At 47.4% G+C, this 12861-nt stretch overlaps 1 protein-coding gene across 4 annotated transcripts in view; it reads left to right on the forward strand.

Moving 5' to 3' along the window:
* Positions 1 to 9304: 9304 nt before the first annotated feature.
* LOC135400248 (sodium- and chloride-dependent GABA transporter 1-like) overlaps positions 9305 to 12861 on the forward strand; it is a 38184-nt gene continuing 34627 nt past the window's right edge. For 3 of the 4 annotated variants that reach the window (XM_064632023.1, XM_064632022.1, XM_064632024.1), the window contains exon 1: positions 9672 to 9783. Coding sequence is in view for 1 of the 4 variants with exons in the window: in XM_064632021.1 (XP_064488091.1) it covers positions 9477 to 9783 (307 nt within the window). In the remaining 3 variants the exon portion in view is untranslated. Of the gene's footprint in view, positions 9784 to 12861 lie in introns of all 4 variants that reach the window. The other variant, XM_064632021.1, reaches the window with a different exon arrangement.

Here is a 12861-nt window from a genome sequence, read left to right on the forward strand (position 1 = left end):
TGCGGCCAACAACAGCAAGCTACCTCGACAAATCCCCGTCTCCCCTCATTTTTAAGAGTGTAGGTGTGCGGGCACAACCTCCGGTAAGGTGGCTTAGGAACTGAAGCAAACAGATCGCCGACTACTCGGAGAACGACAAATCCAGGATTCTTTTGTAGCACGGCGTCAAATTTTCTAACAACCTTTCCGCCGACTGGGCTGGTAACCTTTGCGAGCTCCTCGCGTACACCTTTCACCACATCCAAGTATTCCACGAGCAGGAGGCCTCCCGTTTCGAGCTTCCGGATGGCTCGCGCAAGGAAGACGAAGTGCGTTTTCACTAACTCTACCTCCACTAGAGTCACTAAATAAGCTACGCTTCAGAGTAGCGACACTGAGCCGCCATGTTGTTTCGGATGACCTCCAGCCCCACCTCTATTTTGGCAGTAGAAATAGATGAAGGTGAAATTCAGCAGTGGAAGAAGACGACACTTCGAAGAGCTCTAAATGGATGGCGCTGGAGGTCATCCGAAACAACATGGCGGCTCAGTGTCGCTACTCTGAAGCGTAGCTTATTTAGTGACTCTAACCTCCACAGCTATAGCACTGGGTTTTCAAAGAGCGCCGGTGCTTCTCCGACAGCGCTGCTGTCCTCGGAACTAACGTGTTCACCACGTCCTTCAAGTCGTCGAAGTGAGTTGCATAGAAATCGACTGCCTCCAGCCAGGTGTCCGATCTTGTGATTGCAGATTCAGGGGGCAGGGGAACGTCCGGCATCATTGCTCGGCACGTTCTTCTTCGACCTGGCGCCATCACAAAAAATTTTCTTCACGACTGCCACCATCTTGTTGACGAGTGGGTAGGGCCCCCTAACTTCGTCTACCACGCGGTTGAGGCCGTGCGCCAAACAAGTTACGTGCACGAGGTTTGGATAGAAAATCTTCAGGGTGTCAGCAGCCTTTATCATGTACGCAGCTGCATCTGAGTAAAACATCCTAAAGTTCTCTCCGTCCCCATCTGGCCAGAGTAGCTTGAGAGCATCCTTTTACGAATCTAGCTACAGTGCCGTGGAGGAGGAGGAGGAGTGTCGTTGGGAGGAACCCGAGAGGTCTGCCTGCCTGATTAGGCGGCATGTTTCTCGGGAAGGGAAAGGTGGTGGAGAGGAGGAGAGGAAAGGGTGATGTGGAAGAACGAGGGGAATCCGCTCGGGGGGAGGATAGCTGCGTCCATTGGCCGACTTCAGGGGAACTGTGCCGGCATACGCCTATTACACATCTGAGGGAAACCCAGGAAAAACCCCAGACGGCACAGCCGGCCCGCGGATTCGAACCGCGGACCTCCCAGTCTCCAAGCGCACGCGTTACCACGCACGCGCAGTATTGTTCGGGAAGGGGGCCACGTTTTTTGTTACAATGCAAGGGGTCAGCGCGTATGTGCCACGATTCCAGGAGCTGGGGACCGAGGAAGCTCCTGGAATCGTGGCACATACGCGCTGATCCCTTGCATTGTAACAAAAAACCGTGGCCCCCTTCCCGAACAATACTGTCATCTCCTTAAATAGCGACTGGTTGTCGGCTCTCCCGCTCAGTCTTGCACTGATGATGCTCGTCGTATGACAGGCGGAACGTCTGCTTAAAGTTTGTTACGTTAAGTCGGACTCCTCTCTTTCTTTCGTTATCTTGTTGTTGGAAAACTTGATGAAAATCAAAGGTCCTTTCATCGTTAATTTCAGATTTTAAGGATTAGCGCTGCTTCCGCAACTGCGGAGGATCCGACGGCAACGACATCAGCAGGACGTCACTCCCTCAGAGGAGGAGTGAGAGGTGGGCCCGCAAGGAAGAAAGGCTTTGTTCCAGCGAGCAGCCACTAGTGGTCGCGATGTCCCTTTGCTGTTGGCGCTGCTGGCAAAAGTATAGACCGGCACGCCCGAAGTCGTGGAAGCCAAAGCGTCGATCTGAAATATTTGTCATGCCCAACTTACTTCGCGGAGTTTACGAGTCGTAGCGAGGGCGATGTTCCGCTGACAAACGAGAATAGTACGTTCAGACCACGCTTTATCGTTCTTTGTCCATTAATTTTCGCCGCTGTCTCTGCTGCATCGTGGCAGCTTTTGTACATCGTGAAGTTTGTACCATTAAGAGCGGAGCGAAGAGAACACGATGGGGCGCAGAAGCACCGAGGTGAAGTTAACTTCGCGACGCTACAGGCGCATGATACTCATTTAGAAAACAGAGCGGGCCGACGAAATATCCCGAAGGGTCACATCAAACGCGAGATATATACCGGCGAGCCCTTCATGGTCGTGAGAACACGACGTCGCAGTTCGCGTCGTGGCATCGCGTCATCTAGTGGATTGGGGCATAGATAAAAGGGGCTTTCATCGAGTGGGAACAAGGCACGCTCTTAAAACTTAAAAGAGAACTTCACCGCATAGCACGGTCATATACTATAGCACATCATCCCGAGTGACGTCGATCTAGCCCGATTTGTCGAAAACGAGGGGCGTCCGCCTTTTTGTTACACTTATGCAGTTGCGATAATTGTCACAACAAGGCGTACGCCCGGCGCTTTTCACAAATCAGGGGTGATAACTGTTTCACGGAGTGCAGGTGGGCCTAAGTCGCCATTTGCCCATATACGTATTTCTTCCTATTCGGCGCGTGCATGGAGGAAAGAATGCTAAGGAGATCGAGTGACGCTCGGAGAAGCCGGAAGTTCTCCCGTCGCCGTTATGTGCATCAATCTCCTAGCAGGAACCCTCGCCCGCATAACATCGCTCTTGCAAGCATTTGCGCCGTGTTGCGCAACGCTCGCCCCTCGACCCCCTCGTTTGCCCAAATGGCGGTGCACAGCATCAGAGAGTTTCCATTGGTTTATCGCGCAAAATGACGTGTGACGTATCACGTCACTCCCCCGCACATTTTTCGGCGGTGGGGGAATGCGGTGCAGCGGTCTCCTTGGGATTATTTCCTCCGTCAAACGCCGGCGGCAGCCATTTGCTGCCCGATATTGTCATGAGCGTAAAAAAATACTGCACCTAAATCACGGTCGAAGTAGAACCTGTCTGAAAACATTGTGTTCCAATGTCGGCTCAGAGCGGATTGTATTGTGGTACGAATCCAATCCGAGTCCAATCTGAGCCGCAGCCGTATAGAGCGGCTGGAGGGTTACATGGTCGGTTTAAACCATTCATAAACGATTAACCGTTTATAAAAAGGAACAGGCACGCCACACGGATCAATGTCGTCTCAAATCGTTTTATTCACTCATCTTCGAACATTTTAAACATCGGAAGACTCTGCAGGGCAACACTGGGACGAAATATGGCTGCTTCCGTCATTTGGCGGTGGTTCGCAATAAGGTTTGGGCGCCTGCTTAACACAAAACTTCACCCCACAGCACATTCCTACACTCTAGAAACAGAACTTCGCCGCATGGCACGCTGTGCGTCAACCATTCTCACAAATGAGAGGACTATATCGCTTCTGATTCGAAGAGAGAGGGGGGCGTACGCCTTTTTGTAAAAATTGCCATAAAAAAGGTATACGCCCCCTCTGTCTTCCAATCACAAGCGACAATCCTATCATTCGTGGCAATGGTTGGCGCACAGCGTGCCATGCTGCGAAGTTTTTAGAGTGTAGGCAACCATCATCCTTAAAAACAGGAAGCGCACACATTTTTGGCACTTAATGCAGGTACGGTAGTTGTCACAAAAAGCGTATGCCTCGCGCCCTCCACAAATCAAGATTGGTAACGGTATTATTCTGCGCAGCAGTTGGCCTTCGGCGTGCTATGTAGCTGAAGTCCTGTTGTTAAGAGCGCCTTTTTTACCCATTTCCCACTTGATGGCGCCCAACGCCACGTCGCTTGCAGGCGGCGGGAGCAAACACTCGTTGACAATCCAGAGGCGCGCGCACACACGAATGTCACCAAGGTAAATTCCACGCGCGAAACCTTCCGGACTTCTCCAATGAATAGATCCCCCTCACCATATTTTTTAAATATTTTTTATGCGCGATACTTCAACACAGACTGATTCCCTGTTTAGCGTTCTTGTTTTAGTGATGACATGAGTCCGTTGCAGTTCCGCGCGAAGTTAATTTCACCTTCAAAGGCCCGGTTTCACCAATGCCGATTAACATTTGAACCGAGATCAACGGTACCTTAACTTGATTTTAACGCTTAACTGTGCTTCATTAAAGGGAGTTATTGTTATTGAATCATTCATCGCGTCACCGACTAACGTTTGCAAAAAAATAATTGAGTGTTAGCTTCAAGTTTTAGCAACGCTTGATCTCTGTTCAAAGTTAACCAGCGTCGGTGAAACCGGCCCAAAGTATTCGCTTTTCGTGTGTCGACATAACAGGAAGTTTACGGCTTTTGGCAACCATTTCCCCACAGGACCACGTGGTTTTTGTATGAGAGACGAAGTGACCGTGAGCCGAAGGTGGGTCGTAATCCGCAACCGTCACCGTAAAGTGACTCGTAAAGACTCGCCTAATGTGGAGCGTCCCATGACAAAGCGGAAAGCTTGATATCCGCTACACCTGCTGCGTCACGGCGCAATACCTCAACGAGGCTGGAAGAGAGTCGGATGTCACCAACTGGCACAACGACCACAGATGAAGACCGGCCAGCAAACCATTTCTTATTTACTCATAAATTTTTTTACTCGTCATATTATTACATGTCATACATATGCACATGTACATGTTACATTATTATATCTCTTGCAAACAAAAAAAAAAAAAACAGAGCCGTATCACGATTTTGGAGCGTAATGTCTTCCATGTAATGGAAAAATAGATGTGAAAAGAAAAGAAAGAGCTCTTGAGAGCTTATTTGCTTTGATCTCAGTGAATGCTTCCTTTTAACACTTTTAAGAGTCAGTTTGGAAATTTGTGGTGTCTAATTACTGGCTGATGTTCATTGTTCAATGGAATGTAATTCCGCGGAACGCAGGATATCTTCCTCTGTGTCTCACGCGTTTCATGTTCATCACATCTTCGCTTCAGCTCACTTGCCCTTTTTATTTTACCTCTCCCCCCGCAAAGCCACCGGCTCGGCACCGTTCAATTTGGCAACGTATTCCATCCTCTACGTCACAACAGAAGTTACCTTCCCGACTGCTTTCGTGCTCCTCCCCTGTCTAGTATAAGAGAAATCCTTGAACTTGATCTCTTGTGGCAGCCGTCGGTAATGGCGATATCGATTACAGAGGGCGCTGCGGCAGCCGGAATGACGTCGTTCTGACGTCGCCGATCGAATGTCTTCTGGCAACGCCTTCTGCCCCGGAGTTATATGCTCTGACGTCACTGTGGAGCCTTCCATTAAGAGCCTTCCACACTTAAAAAGCGACGTGGCCCTTAGCACGTCCGCGCGGTCGCATTTCAAAATGTCACCAATTGAAGAGCTCTTCAACCGAAAGAGCACACATTGAAAGGCTCTGAGCCACATGGGGGAAGCCGCGAAATGATAAAACAGGCGTAGCTCGTTACGACCCGAAGTTTGAAGTACATCAAGAACGCTAAGTATACAAAAATAAATAGAAATAACAGAGAAAATAAATACCAAACAAGTTGTAGTGAAGTGACACCTACTACACGTGCAGCATTACTCTACATGCAGCCAGGGAGCTTCGGCTACTCCCCCCCCCCTAAATACTCAACTGGTTTCGCACTGTGCTTTCAGAGGTGAGTCTCGATCTCACCCTGCCGGGAGGATATCACGTTCCACGTGACCTTCCGACGTCACCCACTCAAACGTTGCCTGCCTGCCTGCGCACTGGTGATGAGGCTCAAAACGACCGAAACAACTGTCCAGTGCAGGTACTTCGACGTTTGAACACCTACAAACACGTACTAGGCGCAGTGCGGAATTACTCGATATACGCCTCTGCGAAAAACACTTACACTTTACTGGATTAAGAAACTTGGAAAATTGCCAGTCTTTCTCCATTTTTATTTGCTTAATCAACTTATCTCTATACCCGATTCATCGTAGTCAGTTACAATGAATTACAATCGGTAAAACCCCAGTGCACGGGGAATAAAAGAGACGGACAAGACACACCACAGATTTATTTTCGTCACGATGGCTCGCTGAGTCAGATAGTAGGGGGGGGGGATATGTTTATTAAAAAAAAAGAAGAGAAGAAGAGGTCAGATGTAGGCTTACATAGATTAGATTCGGAATGCTTTTTGTGTCAGAGAGGTATACGTATACAGGGTGTCCCAGAAAACGTGTCATTGAATATAATTTAAAAAAAAACTACGCCACCTAGAATAATGCGGTCAACAGCATTTGTTCTTATTAGGTTTTTGCCACCTCCTGATGTGAATGTCACGTACTCCAAGTTTAATTTTGTCAATATTTACGAACTGAATTCGGAAATTTGCCAAGTAAAGGTCACTTTTTTACCCCACCAATACGAAGAGCGTGCCGAATTCACTCAAATTCACGATAATTCACAGTGATATTTACGAGCTATTCCATCGAAAAAAATAGCCGAATATCATGCTTTTCGGAGCACCGGACCATAGCGCGCGATGACTTTTTGAGCGCACTCGCTCGCAGTGCGACGAAAGGAGGTTCCGAAGCCAGCCTACAGAGTGATAGTAGAAAAAGTAACAGTTCCTAAAATGGGGAGAGGGAAAGCATTATCCCGGCGAAAGTCGGACGTGATAAGCCGTGCCTGTTTTATCTCATTCTGCGATGTCGGGGAGGGCTGGGTTTTCAACCTCCTTTCGTCGGACTGACAAAGATTGCGCTGAAAAATTCATCGTGTGCTATTCTGTGCGACCTCCGTAGAGCATGATGTTCGGCTATTTTTTCCGATGGGATAGCTCCTGAATATCCCTGTCAATTATCATTAATTTGATTAAATTATACACGCTCTTCACATTGGTGGGGTAAAAAAGTGACCTTTACTAGGCAAATTTTCGACTTAAGCTCGCAAAAATTTACATAATTAAACTTACGTTACACGACATTCACATGAGGAGGTGGCAAAAACCCAGTAAGAACAAATGCCATTGACCGCATGACTCTAGCTGGTGTAGTTTTTTATTATAATTCAATGACACGGTTTCTGGGACACCCTGTTTAATGACGCTAAACCTGTGAATATACGTATTAGCGACAAGTAACAAACTCTTCCCACTTAAACAAACGTTACCTGGAGTCATCAAAATTCGTGCTGGTGCTCATGTAAATCCTGTAAAATATGTCTTGGAAGGGAATACCAGGCACACCCCGCACTCTTAAAAATGAACTTCACCGCATAGCACGCCCCTAGCAAACCATCATCCCGAATGATATCGTTATCCGCCCTGACTTGTTGAAAACGGGAGGCGTACGCCTTTTTTGTGACACTTATGTTGTTCATAATTGCCACAGAAAAGGCGTACGCCTCCCGTTTTTAACAAATCAGGGCAGATAACGATGTCACTCGAGATCATGGTTGGCTAGGAGCGTGCTATGCGGTGAAGTTCATTTTTAAGAGCGTACTATGTGAAGTTCTGTTTTAACAGTGTATGAGAGAGAGAGGACAAAGAGGCGTACGCCCCCCCCCCTCTTTCTCTCACTCTCTTTCTCCGAATCAGAAGCGATCAATGTATCATTCGTGCGCGCTATGCCTCACACTCTCAGGTGCTCTCTCAGGGTGTGTGCCTCGCCCTCCCAGGATATCAGGGGCGGAACCGGTACCGTTCTGCGCAATGATTGTGAGTACGGGTAGTGTACCGCTGGGTCGTAATGTTCGGCCGTGTTAAGAGTGCAGCCCATCTATATAGGCAATTTGGTGAAAAATAAACGTCACATTGAAGGATCGGAATTTAATAAAAGTTTTGATGATGCTATCCTCAATCAAACGCGACTTTTAGTTATTTCTTTTCCTGTCTATGGCGAGTCAAATTTGGCGCCGTTCCTCCCCCTTTTTCCCCCGGCCTGCATGATGAAAAAGCTGTAGAAAAATGAAGAAGAAAAAAAAACTAAAACAATGGATTACGTTTGATGATGTAATGTTTGTCACCAGCCCGCGTGTGCGAGTTAACGACGAGCGACTCCAGTAGACACGGTTTCATTCGCTCGCCTTCGGTGAAATCGCCGGCGTGTACATAACGCATCGTAGTTTCTAGATTACCTTTTTGTATAGCGCGTCTTTTATATTCCTCGATTTCTGCCACGTGATCCTGCTCAGAATGTCCTTAACAAGTAGTACGTGACTCACGTATGTGTGATTGCTCTTTCCAAATGTTAACTGTGAGCTGATTGGCACGTAAGGCCAGGCAGCCATTTTCCAAACAATATTTTTGCTTCTTAAGGCATTTTTACACGAAATTACACTCGTAATTTGGTTCGGTGGGGAAAAATACGTGAAAAAAAATCATGGAGTGCTCTGGGCGGAATCAAGCAGCGACGTCCTATACGGCGGGTTTAATTTTACCTACCTGACTCGGGAATGCTCCTGAGATATTTATACCGAGCTACCAAATTGCTGGTGCTCTCAATCAAGAATACCGGACCCTCAACTGTGCAACTGTGACAGGTACACAGTCATCGACGCTCTTGCGTGGGTTTTCACATGATGTGTTTTGCCAACAATAACAACAAACAACTTTATTGTGAGATGATGCATGGGGAATTGCATCACCAGAGGTACCGACGCTCTACTCAATTGCTGATGGTGATGTTGGGAATGAAATAAGGAGCCCAACAATAAAACCACGTATACTAAGTGGTATATCCACACCCACCCCCTCCAACACTCCAGAAATGTTAACCTTACCGTATCCGGTTTTCCTCGTCACCACCCATACACTCCCACACAAACACACACTGCGTCCTTGCGATTGCACTTGGCCTTGCACAAAGCCGAGAGCGGCTAGCTAAGTTTCCTTTTCTTTCCTTCCTCTTTTTTTTTTGTGTGTGTATGTGTGTGCATGTGTATTTCATAAATATAATTCCACATTTTCTTCTTCAGCCAGTTTCATCTCATATTTTTGAATCCATAGACTGGCGACTTCAAGGAGACGGCATAATCCGAGATTTCGCACTAGAGCAGCCTGTTGAGAAATCCGTCAATTGGCAATGTCTGCTCAGCACTCGAGATCGGCGTCGTCTGCCAAGAAAAGGTTGGACGTACCGGCTCACTGACTCAACAATAAACGGAAGCCGGCCACATACCAGCGAACTCAAGTAAGCCAAAGAGACGGGGCAATTCATTGTTGTCGAGAGGCCCGTAAATCATAATCAGCACAAATGATAGGCGAGACTGCATATAAAAGCGAGTGACGCCGACCGTTCAAGAAAACGCGCACGAGACGACAGTGAGAGAGAGCGCGGCTCCCATTCATTTTTGCAAACAGACGGCAGCCACCAACTGCGCGCGCAACGCCCTGGTAGTGAGAGTATCTTAACCTCCTCCTCAGAGCGTTCTCCTCCCGCCGCCGCCGGCTTCCCGCTTCCGAGGTAGCACAGTTTGCCGCATCAGCCCCATGAAGACGGACAAAAAATTCTTAGAGTCCTTGCCGGCTCCGTTCCGTGACCGCGCGGAATATGAGGTTGCACCGACCGCCACCGGCAAAGAGGACCTGGCGGGACCGGATGATGACGTGTATTTGGCCGTTGACATGGTATCTATGAAACCCGGCGTTAAGGAAGATCTTGAATCGAGCGACGAAGACCTACCGCTTCGTGGGAACTGGGGAGGAAGACTCGACTTCATCTTCGGTTGTGTCAGCTATGCCGTTGGACTGGGAAATGTCTGGAGATTTCCGTACTTGGCCTACGAAAACGGAGGAGGTTAGTAGATTTTATTTCTGATTTTTTTTTTTTTTTCGTCGGGGTCAGTGTTCGCGCGTAGCACCGTGGTTTGTTGTTTATGTACGCGAAGCCTGTTGCGTGTGTATTTCGCTTACTGTTGCTTCGGGATGTTCGTTCGTGAAGTATTTCAATCATGTTTACCACGGTGGTGTTGCTGACGCGGGATGTGTTGTGCGCGCTGCGCAGGCGATAGCCGATCAATAGTAGCTTAGAGAAAGTACGTATCGAAGTCTAGAGGATGCTGGCAAGAATACACAGTGTATTCGACTCAAAGACAATCGCTTCACGAGGACGCATTGTCATAATAGGCGTCAACCTGATATTCTATTGAGCCGGAGAATTCGTGCTGAGAAGGAGTCTTTCCCTCACGGCCGACGTGCGCAGCGGTGTAGCCCAACGCGGAGGGGTTGTCTGAAGGTCACCCATGCAGTCACGTTCCATTGATCTCAGACGAATCCGCCCCTCCCCCCCCCCCCTTTATTTATTTTTTTTTTCCTCACCTGGGTTTCGCTTTCGTATTCGCAGATGTTGCGCGGTGTTGTCCACTACGTATCAAACATAGCAAAGGAAAAAAAAATCGGAGTGGTGTCTGTCGCGCTTTCCGGTTGAGAATTTACGGGCGTATTTATTTTTGCGGCCGCATAATAGCGGGTGTGTGACGTTTCAATTGGCGGTTTCACAAAAAAAAAAAAAGAAAAAGATAAAAAGAAGGTGCGTGCTATTTCCAGTCGTCCCGCGCGTGTATTTGTGCGGCCAAGATTTGGCTCCTCGGCTGTTGTGGATCGGCTTACGCGAGGAGCGCGGATGGGATACGGGAAACATGCTGGCGCCGCACTTTGCACCGTCTCTTTTTTGGAGTGAAAGCTCTCTTCTTTGAGAGCTGCCTCTTTTGCGCCAAAAGAGTCGACTCGACTGGCGTTTGTGTTTCAGCGTACGCAATGAAACCTCCGGCTAATTAAAATCACAGAGACCGTGGAAAACACCGACTCACGAAAAACGTTTTTGACTGCATCGACGCATATAGGGGAGGCATGTTCCCGGCTCACGAAGGTCTCTTTTTTGCCCTCGAAAGATATTAAACTCCGTCCCACCTATTAATTGTCTCGCACGAATGTACACGGAAATAAAAACAATTGTCTCAGCCATCCTGCACAATAACAGTAGCTTCAAGATGAAGATGTTGTGCGACTCCCCCGAGAGGAGAGTAGACCACGGAACAAGATGAACTCAGATTTCCACTCTGAGCCGATTCCCAGACTGATTAACCCACGATTAAACCGAGCGATAACTGACGAGCAAATTAAGAATCCAGTAGAGCACGCCAACGAAGTTCAAGCAGAGCATTGTCACGAGACAGTCGTAGAAGCGATGTTTGTCGGTAGTGAGATGTACTAGATATGCCGGGTGTTTCACTAAGGTCTTCCGACTGAATACTTCGTAAACAGGTAGCGCTATCAGAAAGCTTTCTTTTCAGAAATCATCCTCGAGACATCGGCCAAGCTCTGAGCAGTGTGAGCGGCTCAGTTTACATACGCTCCTTAATTAAATAAAGCTCCTAACTTCTAAATTTTACTTCTGACGCTTTCGGAACCTCTGTTTTACCGACCGAATCCTTCAGCGAAAAATGTTCCAGAAAAAAAACACAAAAAAACGCGTCGACGTTTAGTGATTTTTTTTTTTTTTTTATGAATTAATCGGTTTTGGTTTACATATTTCTTACGCGGAGCAGAGTACAAATTTGCCCTTCGTTGAGCTATCGGGCTGCCTATCACGTGTTCATCCGCCTATGGTTCACATGCGGTGGTGACGGAAGTTGTTTTTATTTATTTATTTATTTTTATTTATTTATTTTTATTTATTTATTTTTTTGCGTCCTGTGTGCAAGGCATTTCCCATCGCTGCCACCATAAGGATAAAAATTTCCTAAACCTACGCTACTCAATAAACGCCAAATAAATTACTAATAATACCCAAAAAGTACTCGATACCTGTCACCGAGCGTATCCTTGTAGCTCGTTCAAGGCACCTTTGTAAAATAAAATGCTTCGGTAGATTAGTATAAGCTGCAACCAAAAAATTATAGCTATAACTGAAACTCTCTGTAGTGTTTCGACGGTGTTTCTTCTTTTTCCTGCGTTTATCATCTCACTAAACAGTGATGATAGATCGGTTCCACCCTCTCATCATATAGCGTTGTGACAACGAATCTCTTTGCACGGCTGAAGGGATATAGATAGCAGTTTCACTTTGTAAAACTATTAGGTCGCTCGCAACAACTTATCCCCAACACTCCATTAATGCCACATTAACAAAGGTGTGTCTGATCTGTGAGTGGCGCGTCCGGTCTCTCCGTTTGTGGATGCTGGAAGACCATCTGGCACAATTATTTCTACCACTCAGTCTGACGACAGAAGAATCCCCTGTTCGTGGACCAGACTTGATTCCATGCCAAAATTGCAACGTGAAGGAATCCCACGAGAAAGACCAATTGCAAAACCGACAGCCAAGGACCCCGCAACTACACTCTTAAAAATGAACTTCACCTCATAGCACGCTCCTAGCCAACCACTATCTCGAATGATATCGTTACTGCCCTGATTTGTTAAAAACGGGAGGCGTACGCCTTTTTTGTGACACTTATGCGGTTCATAATTGTCACAAAAAAGGAGTACGCCTCCCGTTTTTAACGAACCTGGGCAGATAACGAACGAAGGGCAGATAACGATATCATTTGCGATTATGGTTGGCTAGGAGCGCGCTATGCGGTGAAGTTCATTTTTAAGAGTGTATAGTGGAAACCACTAGTGGAGTATATGTCATAAAGACGCTGCCATATCGACGCACGTTTTCACGACACGTCACCAATTACGGCAATCCTGAAAAACCATCTGTAACCGATACAGGAGCTTTCCTCGACAACATGTGATCCCAACGTAAAGAGCCTACGATGGAGTCCGTCAGCAGGTTTTGTCAGACGAGGTCTAAGTTCAGCCTTCCCAGAGGAAATGCCTCGGAAAACTTCGCGACGCACGCGCGCCGTTGTATAGTCAAGCCGGA

This window comes from Ornithodoros turicata, chromosome 7 (assembly GCF_037126465.1).
Source record: "Ornithodoros turicata isolate Travis chromosome 7, ASM3712646v1, whole genome shotgun sequence".
Classification (NCBI taxonomy): Eukaryota; Metazoa; Arthropoda; class Arachnida; order Ixodida; family Argasidae; genus Ornithodoros; species Ornithodoros turicata.